The sequence below is a fragment of the Perna viridis genome, chromosome 1 (genome assembly GCF_037379345.1).
Source record: "Perna viridis isolate PV_CMFRI_1.1 ecotype Kerala chromosome 1, ASM3737934v1, whole genome shotgun sequence".
In the NCBI taxonomy this organism is placed as follows: Eukaryota; Metazoa; Mollusca; class Bivalvia; order Mytilida; family Mytilidae; genus Perna; species Perna viridis.
The window spans coordinates 1,106,741-1,124,937 of NC_142445.1; the positions used below are offsets into that span (position 1 = coordinate 1,106,741).

General features: G+C 34.1%; 2 protein-coding genes across 9 annotated transcripts in view; one reads left to right on the forward strand and one right to left on the reverse strand.

The window, feature by feature from the left end:
* Positions 1-15,736, forward strand: part of LOC148626778 (uncharacterized) — a 35,897-nt gene extending 20,161 nt beyond the window's left edge. For all 7 annotated transcript variants that reach the window (XM_088589154.1, XM_088588907.1, XM_088588823.1 and 4 more), the window contains 2 exons: positions 13,911-14,071; positions 15,149-15,736. In XM_088589154.1, coding sequence (XP_088445280.1) covers positions 13,911-14,071; positions 15,149-15,529 — 542 coding nt within the window. In that variant the 3' untranslated portion in view covers positions 15,530-15,736. The remainder of the gene's footprint in view (positions 1-13,910; positions 14,072-15,148) is intronic.
* Positions 3,498-14,606, reverse strand: LOC148626779 (EKC/KEOPS complex subunit TPRKB-like). Of its 2 annotated transcripts, XM_088589461.1 has the most exons (5): positions 14,588-14,606; positions 12,146-12,224; positions 9,858-9,980; positions 8,192-8,365; positions 3,498-3,935 (listed from the first exon to the last, which is right to left on the reverse strand). In XM_088589461.1, exons 2-5 carry the CDS (start codon positions 12,185-12,187, stop codon positions 3,849-3,851), a joined length of 426 nt encoding a protein of 141 aa, XP_088445587.1. In that variant the 5' UTR covers positions 12,188-12,224; positions 14,588-14,606; the 3' UTR covers positions 3,498-3,848. The 2 variants fall into 2 exon arrangements, with proteins under 2 accessions (XP_088445587.1, XP_088445500.1); XM_088589374.1 differs by lacking the exon at positions 14,588-14,606 and having other exon boundaries at positions 12,146-12,378.
* Positions 15,737-18,197: the final 2,461 nt, after the last annotated feature.

The following is an 18,197-nucleotide window of genomic DNA, read 5'->3' on the forward strand; positions in this document are numbered from 1 at the left end:
ATTCAGAATATTGTGCAGTATTGTATCCAACCCAGTTGCTGTGTACATAATGAAGAATGAGTGCCCAAGCTAAAGTGTGTTCGCTCGGCCAAGGGTTTTTTTTTTATTTTGGTGAAATTATGTATCATGGCCTCGGGGGAGTTTAGTTTATAAACAAACTATGTTACCTTATTATTATTATCATCTTTATTATTATTATTATCGTGAATTATTAGGCTGTGCCAGTAGTTAAAAATCACTTTATTTTTAGCTCACCTGGCCGGAGGCCATTTGAGCTATTGCCATCACTTGGTCCGTCGTCGTTGACAAATTTTCAAAACTCTTCTCCTCTTACACTACTGGACCAATTGGAATCAAAATTGAAATGAACATTCCTTAGGGTATCCTGCTAAGAGTAGGTATGGGAATTTTTGATCCGTCAAAAACATTGCTTGCCGTTACTAAAAATAGAACAAAGGGGTCAGACAGTAGTTTTTCGCATATGTCTCCAATACTGTTAGGTTTAGTCAAATTCGGACATAAGAGAAGTGTTCAACATGACGAGATCTATCTCTAGTGAAATTTTCGTTTTAATATGTGAAGCTATGTTGGGAGTTTTTGCCCTTTTTCGATGTTTTTTTGCCATTTTTAATGTTATTTCTTTCAAAAATCTTCTCCTCTGACACTACTTGACCAATTGGCCCTAACTTGGTATAAATGTTCCTTGGGGTATCATGCATAGAACTGGTTTCGGAATTTTTCATTCATAAAAACATGGCTTCTGTTACTAAAAATAAAACAAAAGGGTCATTTAAGGCCCACAAAAGTCTCTAAGGGGATCAAAGTTGTCTGACAACTCCATGTAGAGTTATTGCCCTTCAAAGGTGAAAAATTATGTTTTAGCAATTTTCTGGCAATATCTTGAAAACTATTTTAGATAGAATGAAACTTTTGGTTCATGAAATGATAAGTCCTACCAAAGTCTTCTTTGAGTCAGAATTGCGAGACAACTCCTTGTTAGAGTTAATGCCCTTGAAAGGCAATAAATTAACCAGATAAGTTATTCAGGCTCATGGAAGCCTCTTGTTTTAAAAGTGTTTTATATATTCTTGACTTTAAAAAAAAATATAGTTTAGAGGCATTTCATATAAAATTCCAATAAAATGTTCAAGGGTAGGCATAAACAATAGGGTAGGTAGGGTAACCTTAAACGGAAATATATTTTTCTTGGCTTTATGAATGTAATCCTAACAGTGACACATTTTATCTTATAGCTAGTCAGAAGAATTATAGTACAATATGGGATTTACATACATGTAATTCGTAATATTTTAAATTTATTATAAGTTTTTAATATACTTGTTACAATGTATGTTTATCAAATGTTTTTTTTATATTAAAAAAATCATCTTAGTGTTTTATTTTCACTGAATATTTAAATCTGTCCCTATAGATGTGAACTGCCATACCATTCATTCATGTCTTTATTTCCTCTAATGAATGAATGAATGACTCGAATTCACACACTGCCATGGAGCCTACTCAATCTCACACATTACCATGAAAACCTTCTAATACCCACACATTACCATGGAAAAATACACATACTTACACATTACCGTGGAAATTTACTCATACTTACACATTACCATTGAAAAATACACACACTTACAAATTACATTGGAAATCTACTCATACTCACACACTACCATGGAAACATATTCATACTTGCACATTATCATGGAAACATACACATACCCAGACATTACCTTGGAAACCTACTCATACTTACGCACATGGAAATAATATAGTAAAAGTTCCAGAAGTCTATCAAAGAAAAGCTTAAGTAACTCATTAATATTATACTTAAAGCCGATCTCCAGTGGCTCCGTAACTCTGTCAAAAATTATCTGATCGGCAAAAAATGGGTTGATTGGTGTATAACACCCGAGAAGCAGTATTTCAGCTATATCCGGGCGATGAGCATGAAAATGGATGGTAAAATGAACATGAAATGATGATGAAATGAAAAATGGGATGGTACACAAGGACAATAGGGTTGAAGAGTTTCGATTGCAACTGGAAACTGGGAGAGGTGGGTATGGTCGGGCAATGTAGCCTTCTGTAGCGAAGCCGAGGCTCCTCATGTCGAATACCAGAGCAGGGTTCTTTAACGTGCGAGGAACATGGCATTTTGCTCAATACGGTCTACCCCTATGGTTAGCCGTCATGTTTTCCGTATTGTGGCCTGACGATCCCAGCATAAAGGATACCAGGGATACCCTATTCCACCACCTGGGCACACAACCCAGTTGCTCTGAGGACATACGCTTTTTAAGACAAGTTTAGCGCTGCTGCAGGCTTATTCTTTTGACACCCGGACCTGCACTGGGGCACACAATTGGATAACACATCTAGACCTAATATCCTTCTATCATGTATCTGAAACCATTTTAATAAAGAGTTCCGCGGAGCTCAGCATGATACAAGCACATAATGTCTAACTTTGTTCATTTTGGGGCAAGTGTGGACACAATAGTAGCTCTGACACACTTAAGCATGTGGACTTAATGGACACACCAACCGGTTTTGACCCAATTTTGAACAAAATTTGAAATGCAATTAAAGGCGAAAGAAGTTCGGCTTTAATGGTGCTTATCAAAGACCTATAAATGCTTTAGATCCATAGTAGGCTTAAAAATTAAAAATTTTATTTTTTTTATTATATGAGCCTCTTATGACTCATCAACCGCAAGAAACCTCTGAAACCTGATTGAAAACACAGGCAGGGATTTTTCATAAGGAGTCAAAAAGAAAATAATTACCAAAAGTTAAGAAGTTGATTTAATGGAGTAAGGCCCCCTTTAGCCCCTTATAACTAAAAAAAAACGTAAGAGATATCTGAAATCAAATTTAAAAAGTCAGGCAGGCATTTTCAAAAACAATGCAATGCAAAATAAAATACTTCGCAGAGCACAGCTTGATACAACCGCAGAGGTCGAACCTTGAACATTTGGGACACATCGTTTGAATATGTAATTAGACACTGACAACGCGTAGTGGTAACAATTCAATGTGGACCCTGAAAAAGTAGCTCGTTTTCGTTGATGAAAATATGACAATTAATGACATTTTCCTTAACACACCCGCAGTATTCTCGTTTTCCCTTCAATAAAAAATTCCAGCATTTTGAAAACCTCTTCGGTATATTTGGAAGATGATTTGAATCGTTTTTACAAAGTATGGGGAATCTCTACGAAGTACTCCGTAAAAGTGATCATAAATAAATGAAAGTTAACAGGGGCCAACGACGACGATAAGGTGATACCATTATGCAAAAAATTGTAGACGTATAAAAAACAACTGGATGACATTATGAAGACAGGGATGATGTATCAAATGGTCACACAAAAGGGATGTTGAAAGACAGCAAAATATTGCCATGTGCACCATAATGTCTCCACAGTTTGTTTAATAACAATCACTTCAATAGGATGTAACGACAGAATACACAAGGGTTCCAATTAAAAATATTTTATTTTTTATGAGCAGACTCTCAGGAAAAATACAAATGTAATTGTTTGGAAATTATATGAATATACGAACATTTTACATCGAATTTGTGACGTAGAGAAAATGAAGTCAATTGAAAATTCTCATGTTGTCCATTTAAGCATCAACGGTATCTTTTCAATATGAAACCATGATGTAGCCACATGAAGATGCCCAAGTCCCAATATAAACTCTATTGCTGTAACTCATTGCCATAACAGATGTCAGTCATATATTTTCATATGGGTTCTCCCTTCTTTATAATAGTAGTATCATTGTTGGTATTACTTTAGCCTCTCAGTTGCAATAGGCTTTTATTACACAGTTAAAACATCCTTACTGGCTATTCTGCTAACAACACTATCTACTACAGGACAGCTTTCCTCTTCTGTGATCTTATAGATCTGCAATATATCAAATCTCATCGGTATCTAAGGAACGAAGGTACTATTCTACATATTAGGTACTATTCTACATACTGGGTACTATTCTACATACTGGGTACTATTCTACATATTAGGTATTATTATACATCAGTATATAAACATCAATACAAAATTGTCTACAGTAAAATTGCTATTTTTCTCCTTTCTCAGTGTTTGACTATTGAGCAGTCCATAGTTTTCAGACTAGTAACCGGCAATGTCAACCGCTTTCGCGGATTTTTAGTTCCGTCACCGGACTGGACAAAAGTTTTATATTTATTCGGAACGCTCGGACTTCACCCTCTCTTTATGGAAACCCCGAAATTATCACGTCTGCTCGTTTTGTCTCCTGAATCGCAAATGGCAAGGTTTGCCTCCTTAACTGACCAAGATTTGGACACAATTATTGACCAAAACGACTCTAAAAACGCAAAATCCGTTATACGCGTGTCGAAAAGGATTTTACCTGACTATCTAATAGAAAAAGATGGGGAATTTACGTCAATTGATGATCTTGATTCTGCTAAACGCATCGACTTGTAATTTTGGTGGATTTCCATCTGGCATAACAATTAACAATTCGACAGTTAATTTTTATGTTCAAAAGTAACTGGTCATAACTTTAAAAACACATAATTGTTACATTTGATTGTTATTCAATAATATTGTTAACTCTTTATTGTTTTTATTTTACTCAATACTGCATACTGGCGCCCTCTTCAACAAGTCTTGCACTTAAACACAGATGAAATTGAATGTTTGTGAGACAAGTTCTTGATCTTACTGTCACTGGTCTTACTGTAATTGATGTTGAAGGCTACTTTCTGCAAATTCAAACTCCTATGAATTACTGGTGAAAAGGTCAATGAGAAAACATTCAGATTAAAATATTGCCAAAAGATGCATGGTTTTCTGGGTTTTGAACATTTTCAGGTGATAAGGGGAAAATATCAGTGACATTCAAATTGAAAATATTGTAAAAAACGTTTTTCTGGGTTATCATTTTGAGATGATCATTCAACTATGAACAATGGAGGGATATGGAGTAAATGTATTACAAGTCTAATGTTTTCGGTATAATAAAATACTTATAGACTGGGTATGAGGGAAATAGCAAGTTTATTGTTCCCCAAGACTGTGACTATTGCCCTTGGCTACGCCTCGTGCAATAGTCACAGTCTTGGGGAACAATAAACTTGCTATTTCCCTCATACCCAGTCAATAAGTATATACTATTCTACATACTGGGTACTATTCTACATATTGGGTACTATTCTACCTAATATGACACAGGAGACTTTAGTACCAATGATGATTTAGATAATACAAGTAATTCTGAAAATTACATAATGACTTAGATAATGGTGATTTAACATTTAAAAACATTTGATGCTAGAACTCCCACACTTAGTCTCTGTCCACATACATATACAAAAACATGTATAATTTATGTTGTACAATGAAACTTGTTGACAATGAACCCTAAATTATCTAAACTGGACTCTTTTTAAGTCCCTAGCTATCAATTTAAATGCATATTGAACCTTGATAAGCTGAACACCTGACTAAATCTAACCAATATCAAAGTTCAAACTAGGTTTGGCTTAGTTGGGTCTCACTGTATTAGCATGACAGCTTCACACTTGTCATGGAGGTACACTGCTTTGTTACTAGTAACATGTCATGGAGGTACACTGCCTTGTTACTAATAACTTGTCATGGAGGTATGCTGTCTTGTTACTAATAACTTGTCATGGATGCGCATTGCTTTGTTACTAATAACATGTCATGGAGGTATGTTGTTTTGTTATCAGTAACATGCCATGGAGGTACACTGCCTTGTTATTACATGTAATAACCTTTCATGGAGGTACACTGCCCTGTTTCTTATAACATATCATGGAGGTATATTGCCTTTTTATTAATAACCTGTCATGGAGGTACACTGCCTTGTTACTAGTAACTTGTCATGGAGATATGTTGCTTTGTTACCAGTAACATGTCATGGACGTACACTGCCTTATTAATAATAACCTGTCATGAAAGTACACTGCCTTGTTACTAATAACATGTCATGGAGGTACACTGCCTTGTATTTAATAACCTGTCATGGAGGTATACTGCCCTGTTTCTTATAACATGTCATGGAGGTACATTGCCTTTTTACTGTTAACATGTCATGGTAGTACACTGCCTTGTTACTAATAACATGTCATGGAGGTACATTGCTTTGTTACCAGAAACATACACTGCCTTGTTACTAGTAACTTGTCATGGAGGTACACTGCCTTCTTACTGTTAACATGTCATGGAGGTATACTGCCTTGTTACTGTTAACATGTCATGGAGGTACATTTTGTTGCCAGTAATATGTCATGGAGGTACACTGCCTTGTTACTAATAATATGTCATTGAGGTACACTGCCTTCTTACTGTTAACATGTCATGGATGTACACTGCCTTGTTTTTATAGTAACTTGTCAATGTCATGGAGGTACACTGCCTTGTTATTAGTAACCTGTCATGGAGGTATACTGCCTTGTTACTAATAACTTGTCATGGAGGTACACTGTCTTGTTACTCATAGCTTGCTTTGTATTCTTACCATTAGAATGAACACAATAACTTGTTATAACCAACGACATTCTTCATTATGATACTACACATATGACATATTCATGCTGATCCCAAAGACACTCAAAGGATCAAACTGTTCCCTTTCTAATGAAAATTCCTCTTATTTTCAGTATAACAATATAATCAATATCAGTTATCAAGAACTTGATCAAAATCAATGGCAATAATTAAAAAGAGCTTTATGAAGTGCAGCATGATACAACTGCAGCCTGTTCAACTCTGATCACTTGGGGGTAAGTGTGGACACAATATCAGTTTTTGACATGCATAATTATAAGGACTTGCAATTCAATATGGAAAAAATATTTCACAATAATTGAAATTCAATTAAAGGTGAAAGAAGTTCTGCTTTAAGATGCTTATAAAAAACGTATGATCCATATAATTAAAAAAGGTAAGAGATATCTGAAATCTTATTGAAAAATGCAGGTAGGGATTTTCATGAGGATTTTTTTTTTCTAAATCAGACCAAAGATAAAGAAATTTATTATTGGGTGGCCATGACCCCCTCGGACCCCTATAAGTCGAGAACTGTAAGAGATGTCAGAAATGAGATTGAATGAAAAATGAAGGATGGGAATTTCATAAGGAATATAGTAAAAAAATCGAACCAAATATAAATAAAATGCTAAATTATGAAATGCTTGTTTTTTGGCCCCAAATTTTAAAACAAATGAGGCCATAACCCCCAAAATTGATACAATGTATCAGCCTTCCTTTTGTGGTTTGAACCTTGTTATTAAGTTTTGATAAGATTAACCAACTACTATTCAAGTTATTGCACAAAAATCAAGTGTCTGGATAATGACATGGACTATAACAGTGTCTATGGATGATGACATGGACTATGACAGTGTCTATGGATGATGACATGGACTATGACAGTGTCTATGGATGATGACATGGACTATGACAGTGTCTATGGATAATGACATGGACTATGACAGTGTCTATGGATAATGACATGGACTATGACAGTGTCTATGGATGATGACATGGACCATGACAGTGTGTCTATGGATGATGACATGGACCATGACAGCACTATACCATTACACAATTGTAATAAAAATTTGAAACCATATGACTTTGTTAATAAGAATGATTATGCATGATTTTCCCTGACTAATCACTATCAGGAATTCACTGTTCATTAAGGATTACTTAATTTAATTACACATGTAGTGCTAACCTAAATGGGGAAAAAATTCTGAGTTCTACAACTCACTCAGGAAAAATGTTTTTTCTAAGGTTACAAGACAACTAACTGTACATAGTCTTATCTTAAAACATGAAGCTGTATGTATTGTCATGCTAGGCATACCCCATTCATATTGGACAGCAACCAAACATTCATCCACTGGGAACCAAGATTATTATGATGAAATTTTCTCAACAGAACAGCACCAAAATCGCTTAAAACATATGCCCTATCTATATACAGTAATCAAATGATTGATTGAGAGCTGAGATAATTGTGACAAATGGACAGACAAGGTGATTCAAATAAACCCCCCCAATTGTTGAGTGGAGGTATAAATAACATCTAAATAATGAAATGATTAAATTTAACTTACATTTTTATAATGAATAATTACCTTTTGAATTAACTTTTTGTCTGTAAAACTGCTAACCTCTTGTACATCAGTTACCTCCCCTTTAATACAACTACATACAGCTGACATAGTACTTCCATCAGTATCATCAGCTACAACCACCATTACACTCTGCTCATTGTCAGCTAGACCAAACTTTCTAAATGAATCTGATATCTAAAAATAAACAATACCAAACTGATACCAACAATAAACATGTGGTTAATAAAAGATCAACAGTTCTGATTTTCTTTCCTAATATATAAAAACTGTAAAAAAAGTTAGAAATTATGATCACATGTTATGAACCCATAATAATTCTTAATGAGAAAATATTGATGATGATTTAAACTTTAGCATTCAAATTCTGAAGAGACAGATTCTAGATACATATCAACCATAATATATTTTTTCTATACTAACTAAACATAATTAATGATTTATCATTACATAGGAAGTGTCTATTGCCCGAGGACACCAAATGCCTTTTGTTTCCTCTTATTTAGTCATTGTCATAGTAATGGCCAGATGTATTGCCTGAGGACAGCAAGTGTTTATTGCCATCTCTTATTTAGTCATTGTCAAAGTAATGGCCAGATGTATTGCCAGAGGACAGCAAGTGTCTATTGTCTCCTTTTTTTATTGTCCTTGTTCAAGTAATGACCAAAAGGTATTGCTCAAGGACAGCAAGTGTCTGTTGTCATCTCTTATTTAGTTATTGTCTAAGTAATGGCCAGATGTAATGCCTGAGGACACCAAGTGTTTATTGTCATCTTTTATTTAGTTATTTTCAAAGTAATTGCCAGATGTATTGCCTGAAGACAGCAAGTGTTTGTTGTCATCTCTTATATGGTCATTGTCAAAGTAATGGCCAGATATATTGCCTGAGGACAGCAAGTGTCTGTTGTCATCTCTTATTTAGTTATTGTCAAAGTAATGGCCAAATGTATTGTCTGGGAACACCAAGTGTCTGTTGTCATCTCTCATTAAGTCATTTTCAAAGTAATGGCCAGATGTACTGCCTGAGGACAACAAGTGTTTGTTGTCATCTCTTATATGGTCATTGCCAAAGTAATGGCCAGATGTATTGCCTGAGGACAGCAAGTGTCTGTTGTCCCCTTTTATATAATCATTGTCAAAGTAATGGCCACAGGTAATGCCCGAGGACACCAAGTGTCTATTGTCCCCTTTTATATAGTCATTGTCAAAGTAATGGCCAGATGTATTGCCTGAGGACACCAAGTGCCTATTGTCCCCTTTTATATAATCATTGTCAAAGTAATGGCCACAGGTAATGCCCGAGGACAGCAAGTGTCAGTCGTCTCCTTTTATAAAGTCAAGTATTCTGTTAATGGTAAAAGGTATTGTCTGTGAACAGTAAGTGTATTCTCAGAAGTGTTGTCCCTGTTAATAAAATTGTCATTTTGAAAATGAAAAAAAATTAATGTATCACTTCAAATAAAATAGAGTATTTCCGTCATCAAAAAGAAATCTGTTTGTGCCACTTTAATTCATTTTGTTAAAAATGTGAAAAATACTTTGTAGTTGAGGAGGCAGCTGCCTCATATGTTTTAATGGAATTTATAGTTGTCTTATTATCATCAATACTAACGTGATATGTACTCCATACTAAAAATACACAAGATGTATTAATGACTTTAATACATACATTTTTGGTTGGTGATAAACAGAATAAAATTTCAGAATGAACATTCTTGGTCATCATTTTATTTTGTCTGTTGAGATGAATGGCTCTATTAGCAGCAACTACTACTTGATAAGGGTCACAAATCTATAATAAAAACAACAGTTTCAAATATCTTTACTACCAAACATTGCATATTTGGAATGGATAGCAACAATACAATCAAGCTAAGATTCAAGTTAATGCCAATTTGATCAAGCTGTTAACTATGTTGTCACTAAGTATAAGCTTTGGGGATAGAAAATTCTGTTAGTTTTGAAGCATAAAATCCTGGTGTGGCAAACGCTAACTTTAAGCAATTCAGTACACCCAGAACAAGTTTGACAGAGAAAGTTTGGTTTACAGAGTTTATTCAATAAAACTTCTTATGTTTTTATCCTTTTTTTTACAAAACATCCCTCATTGAAATTATAACTCACAATTACATTCTTTATTCTTACATAACTATCTACATTACTTGATGAAATATCACAAAACTATATTAGGAGCCCAGTGACAATCAGCTTTTCTTTCCGTCTGGCTGTCACATTCAGTTCATATTGAAAAACTGCTTTACACACAACAGAACAATTAGAAAATGTCAACCAAATATCAACAAACGATGAATAAAAGCCGCAAAAAAAAACACTGGAAAAGGTTTAAAAGAACCAAATAAGTCTCACAACATTTGAATTTCTAAGTGTATGAAACGTCAATATATATAAATTCAGTACAGTGTTCTAGCTAGGATTTGAAAATAGAAGGGCGCAGGGAAGAGGGCACTTTAATGCGTAGCATGTTTTTTTTTTCAACAAAAAAGGGACATTGATTTTGTATGTTTGAAGTCAGTAATTTGTATTCAAATTGCTTACCTGCCAACTTTGGAAAATGAAGATCACATCATAATTTACAAACTGAGTAAATTTGACTGCATGATTAACATATTCATGACACCCTTATTGTATTAAAAGACCTTTCTCAGATGACCAAGTGCTTTTAGAAAACAGATACATCTTATATATCACATAAATATAGAGGTGAATGAGCTGAAAATGTATTACTGATGCCTTAAGTTCCCCTGTGAAAGAGTTAAGAATTCAGTTTCAATATGATCAGATAGTTGTGTGGACAAAATTTGTCAAAGTTCTTGCAGTGAAGCAGCATATTGACTCCTGGTGGTGGTCAAAATCTTAAGTAAGTAAGGAATATCATTTCCTGTAACTATTGCAATTACAACTTATGGAAAATATCCTTTACCGTTGAAGATACAGAAAATTTTAAAAATATTGAAATTATAGGGGAGGTAACTGACATTTTGAATAAACAAACATGTGCAACACCAGTAGTTCTAAAAAAATTAGACCTGTTAACTTCGAAAATATTTGTAAAATTAATTGTGCAGTAGAAATTAATTATTAACCAATGATTGGCTGTCCATAAAATTGTTATAGATCCAATCTGGACTCATTTCCTACTTGTCAATCATTATCTGATAACCCTGGTCAGCTGATTGATCCCCGATAATTACTTGAGGTTTACCTGAGGGTTAATTACGACAGGATATAGTTAATGAAGGTGACACTTCATAATTGGCTCGAGATCATTTTTTAACAAGAGTGAAAATCTTAAAGGGCCATTCGGATAATTGTAAATGGGCACTCAATAGGGGCAGAAGGGTGCTGCACCCTCCATTTTGCCCTAGCTAGGACACTGCAGTAAATGAAATGATTTGAGCTATCTCAGTAAAGCAAATTATGTGGGGGTCAAGGATAAATTTATTCATATATCATAAGACAAAACCAGTTTTATATTGATCCATATTTTTAGCAGGCATTGTATTATATCTTAATCATTTAAAAGACAGTACTTAGCATTAAAAGAAATGTTTAATATATTTGTTTTACTACCTTAATCATCATGTGGTGTTATTTATCTACATGTAGGATATAGTGCGTTCGATAGATTTTATTAATTATTTTTGTATCTAAATATAGGCCAACTATGCAATTTAATTATGAATCTATTGTATTTTATAATATACACTCCCAGGTAATCTGTGGTGGTCAAAACAAAAATATCTCCATCACCTAATCCCAAAAGGGATTAACTCCCTGGGCCTGGATGACATTGCGAAGAACTCACCTGTTGCAGACAACACGAGTTAAGCATACTAATACTGTTATGACCAAGTTTAGTTTCTCCCTTCAGTCAATTATAAAAAAGTATATGATAAATGTAGAACTTGAAATCATTAGCAAGAAACGAAAAATTACCATGGCCGGTTTTAGCAAAGCTGCTTCGAATGATCCATTCATAACGTTTTGTCGAAGTTCTTTAGCGTTCGTCACATTTCTAAATAGAGCGAGAGATATAATTGAGTCAATATAGAAGTCATTTTTTATGATATGGACAGACATTCTTCAGTATTAAATAAAAATATTTGGACATTAAAATTGCAAGCAATTTGTTTTTGAGTGCAAATACGACGGGGGAAGGTAATGTTATTTTACGTTCGTCTATGTGGTTATATCGTACCATATGGATTATGTCCTTCTATTCGTAAACCCGAACGAGATATTTTATGAACAACTCGGGCGGATGTTTCTGGAAAAGCAGAGGATGCTCATCCTACCGGTGCACGTAGTCCATGCTCCCAGTTTTATTTTTTTTTTAAATTGAGTCCTTTTTTATATGAGGTTGCTCATTTACATTTTTCTACGTGCGTGTTATTATGGTTATTTTGTTTGTCCATTTCCTTTGTCTAGTCGTTATCTTTTTTTTTTATTTGAATTTCTATTGAAATTCCGGATCTCTAGATTTTCCCATCCTTAGTTGTGAATGGCGTGTCGACAGGCATGTGTCCGCGACAGTGGGTTAAATAAGAACGTAAATGTATAAGAGTAACCAAGGGAACAAATATATTAGCGGGAATCTAGTGATAACAGACATACACAACAGAGAACATGAAAAAATTAAAATGACAAGGGAAATGAAACAAAAGTACTTGAGTAACTCGGAATCCATTAAAAACTGGGAGCATGAACTAGGTGTATCGATAGGCCGGGTAAGCAGTTATAATCGTGGAACCTTATATACGTACTAATGCACATACTTATGCACATCTAACATGGGAAACTTTTGCAAAATGTCACAAACCACATATATGTACATGTATGTAATGTATAAGATAAGAAACTAAAGATGAAAAGCACTACTAGCTTACTATCATGTCATTACAAGGAACAAATACACAGTGCAGATTATGATAATTGTTTTATAATTATTGATTAGTTGAAAATTGTCCAGTATTAATCAAAGTAGATTGATTGATCATGTTAAAGCAAAGTGATTAGATTGGGCCATTTGTGTTCTATCAATTAAAAACAGATTATACATCAAACAAATTTGAGCAATTTTAACAAAAATTATAGATATAGGTTTGTTGTTATAACCTTATCAAAGATGTATGGCTTCTATTGTCTAATTTTATACCTTGTTGCAAAAACAATGCCGTGGTGTCGTGTTTGATGACAGCTTACCAATGGCTTCTTTTTGAATATTATTTCTTTATCCAATGATAATTCCTATATATTACTCAAAAACAATATCAATTATTCGAGGTTATAAAGCCCTGCATTCTGTCTGAGGGCAGTTAAACAAAATTTCCGAAATGTATGTTACAGATCACTCTATCAGCTCCATACTTGGCCTTGGTAAGTCATCAATTCTTTAATTTACACTTTCCCATAATTCACTGATTTGATCGAATATCCCATTACTGTCTACACCATACTCAGTGTACAACATTACTTGCAGTGTAATAACCATAAAATTTCAATATTTTATTTAATAAAAATATCTTGTATATATAAACGATAAGTTTCAAATTAGAAAAGTAATATTTCAATTTTTACTTAATTCTACTCTCAGTTTACAAATGAAAAATCAATATCCATAGATCGGTACATTTCTGAAACTGAACTTCATTTTTTTCTTTCACATATATATTATTTAGTATTATATACTTTATACTTAAAGACCCCGACAGACCGAGGAGACGTCAACGTCGAAGCCGGACCATCTTCCCCGATTCTACCATAGAGACACTTGAAGCTGCATTTTCTAAGAACAGATACCCAGACATTAAAGACAGATTGATCCTTGCTCAACAGGTCGAAGAAGAAGAGGCACGAGTACAGGTATGCATCAATATGAAATGAATGGATTTTAAGATAAAACTGGAAAGTATAGATAAGAAAAAAAGAATAGGTACACATCGAAATGTGTAACCCGTACCCGTACCCAAGTACTCTTTTGCCGATTTCTTCATTATCACTAGGAATTTTACACAGAATCTTGGTCCTAAAGTTCTCAATGATGTTTTTAATCAATTGAAGTTAAAACTTGTTGAAAAGGTTTACGATATTTTCAAATTCAATCGATTTTACGTTTCCAAAAGTCCCGAAATGTGTAACCGGAAGTTACCTTACCAAACTAATACATGTAATTGAATATTTCTCACTTTCCAGTCCGAATTTAACGGGTTTTTTTTCTGAAAACAATCAGAGGTTAAAACTTCACTTTAAAACTTTGGATAACGTTTTGAAAGGTTTGATATTGATTTAAAAAGAAATGTCGGATTTTGAATTCCATACCGTACAGTGCGTACTGAAGCACAACTTCACATACCAACAAAGAATGGATACTGTACGAACCAACAAAGAATGGATACTGTACGATCTTCACAAGAATGAACAAGAATGTCCCACAGATAGAAACTGATGCAATTTTAATTTATCGCCCTTGAAAAAATTAATAATATCATGGTGTTCTAATGTGAAATAATATGATAAAGGTGAAACCTTTAAACGCTCCCGAAGAAACTTTAATTAAAACAACTTTGATAATTTTTGTCAGCTCGATTTGATATGTTATACTTAAAGTAAAATAAAATACATTAAATCGTAATAAAAACATAAGGTAGTAGGGAACATCTCAAAATACCCATAGAAAAAAGATGGCGGATAAACAATACGTTCAGTGCAAAATTCTCGTAGAAAAAATAGATTTGGATTTTTTTCGATCTTGGAGGTAAGGACGAGAAATAATTGTATGAGAATTGTAGTACAGAACGGCATGAACAAAATGGCAAATTTGTTAAGGGAACTTTGAGTAATAAAAAGATTAATCTAAAAAAACTGCAAACAGGCTGAGGTAAATTCGACTATAAAACTTTTTCCTTTCTATGCCTTCAAACAATGCTTATTCAATTGTAGGTTTGGTTCCAAAACAGACGTGCCAGGTTTCGTCGTTCAAAACGAGCAAGGTCTCGACAGCTATCACAGGTCACAATGGGTACATCGTCGTCTTCCTCACCAAAGACTTCTCCTTCACTCCCACCAGTTAACTCCTCATGGCTTCAATTCCTCGTGACACAAAAAGAATGCCAACTCTCACCTACACCACTTGTTCAGGAAGTTGACATTCAGATCGAAGAGAACCATTTCTTAGAACATAACTCCTGGACAACACTTCCGAGTTTGTCGCCGACACCACCACCAGTCTCACCACTGTCGCCGACACATCAACGTTCGGTGCTACGACTTCCACTTAAGAAACCTTGTTCTTCTTTCTCCATCGAAGAACTTCTGGTGTAAACTTAATAATGTGAACAGATTCCAATATTAACGTCGATATGAGAACGCCGTACAATAAAAACTCAGTACCAAGGAGATGGTCAAAGATAACAGAATCATATACTACTCTTTATAGTGCTAAATAAAATATTGGGTACATTTTTCTATGGTATGTAATTCGCTGTACATTTATTGAAATCATTAATAAAACATCTATAGTGCTTTTAATTTCAATGACACCTTTTTACACTAACATATCTGGTAAAGGGATACAGACAATCTTCTAAAACAAGAATTTCTGTTTCTCTGAGGGCCAAGTTTTCAATGTAAATACATGTTTATATAAACTTTCCTGTTGCATATACTTTTTATGCCCAACTTTGCACTCATGACAAATTGATATAAAAAGAGGAGATATGGTATAATTGCCATAGGACATATATAGTCATCCACCAAAAGACGATCAACGAACAATGTCACCACACGTCTTCAATGATGGGCAAATCCCATACCACATAGCAAGCTGTAAAATGCCCCAAAATAAATGAAGTGAAACTTTTCATGAAAGACAAAAATCGAGATTGAACATGTTTTTAATGTCATACTTCTTTCAGCGTTTAAAGAGGCAAACACGCATAAAGGTTGTGCGAAAAAAAAAAGAAATCTTACACTTAGTTATACTGGGGACTTACTGACAGACTGTAATAAGGTTCATCCCAACCATAAGCTGAGACCTTTTGGTGATCTCTGAAAGTATTAACTATTTTGTATTTAGGTTATACCCTGTTGCAATTGTTACGTTTCACCATATTTGTTCTGTTTCTACAGATCTTGATTTTGTCTTACATGAAGTTTCGACAATTTGGCTATGACTTTGCATCACATGTTAATGGTGTGTTATTCACAAAAATGTCGGTGTACGCCTTTTCACTAATTTTCGCTTGGCATTTATTTCTATTAACGCGCCCTCTTAACCTGATATCCTGGATCCGTCCCTGGTTCTGGTTTGTTTTCCTAAACCAGTACATCAGATACCGGGTAATACTCCTTACATAAGATAACTTCGCAAGTATAGGTACCAATATTGCATTGCATATCCCTGAGCGGGTGTACGAACAAGTAGGGTATAAAAATATAGTGCGTTTTCTTTTTGCCTTTCTACTAACTAATGTTTAATCAAAAGACATGAACAATGACTTATAAAATAGAGCAAACCTAGCACAAACATTTTTTTTAGAAAATTTAACATTAAAACATAAAAATGTTCCACTGAAAGGGTTGGTTTGATGATAGCAAAACGAAAGTGAAAGTAGAGACAATGGCTATTTATAGTTCAAGACTACTTTTCTGTCCGATCTTCGTGGACTAGCCCTACTTTTTTGCGGAAAATTAATATTTCACATGTCCTTAGAAATGCTACATAACTGAAAGTTTTATTGAATCAATTTCATATATTTTTTTTTCAAATCATAAAAATATGCACTTCACTATAGAAGTCTATGGGAATATTAAATAAATGCAATACTGAGACCTACATTTATAATATCCACTGTTATTACCGCATTTGAAAACCTAGACGATCAGTGATGATGAGTAGCCGTACATGAAATAACTTAGTTTTAACATATTTATTCAAGTATATAAGCACAAACAAAAACAGTATACACATTTACATACAAACTAATGGTAGGATTCGGAAAGAAGCTAGATAGCTTATACAAAGTTCGGTGTCCTTAAGAGTACACTTGCAAGAATATTCTTATAAATAAGATGCATGTGGAATGATTTTCTTAATTGACTAGTAAATAAGAAAAACGAATAGAAAAAACAAAAAAATGGAATTACAAAATTAGAGAAGAGATGCAGTACATGGAAGTCAAGCATTCATAAACCTTTTACTTTTGATAATAAACTTCTGAACTTTAAGAAAAACTTCTACATTTTGTTCAGCATTTAGAATATTTGAGCCATACAACAATAAATTTACAGTAATAGGAACATCAAGTGCCATAGAAAATATGATTTCATTTCGTAATAAAGTATATTTGGGACAAAAGAGCAAAAAATGGGAAGTTGATTCCACATGACCACAGGTGCAACAAGGTTACGACTGAACATATGTTCGTTGAGTGAAGCACTGTTCATTCGCAGTCTGGCATGTAATATTTGCCCTAGTCGTGTACCAATAAAGATCCGGGCATTTTATCAAATGTTTCTAAAATAACTTGATGATGATTGATGACATGTGCAGGACACACCACAAGTTAGGATACACAGATCTGAAATCCATATACAAATCACTTCTATGAAACATGTACAAGCCTCAACAAAACTTCAGTTCAATTGGAGTTAAGGAAAACTATTTTGGTTTATTAAAAAAAAATCAGTTTATACGGTTTTATTAAAATGGATTGATTGGAATGATAGGGCATCTGTTTTCATGATAAATCCCGAGGAGAGGGGCGGGGGGGCACTTTAATACTTCTTTGATAGGGAGTACCGCTGGATTCTGTTACCCTACCCTACTCATATATTTTGCTTTTGAGCAAATCTAGATCTTTTGTATATTTTGTCACATAAAAAGAGAACTAATCCAATATATATTAGGAGTGTTTCCTTGATTATGATGTGCACTAGGACATGTTACTTAAAACAGTTGACAGGACAAGGATGTTTTTGTCGACTATCC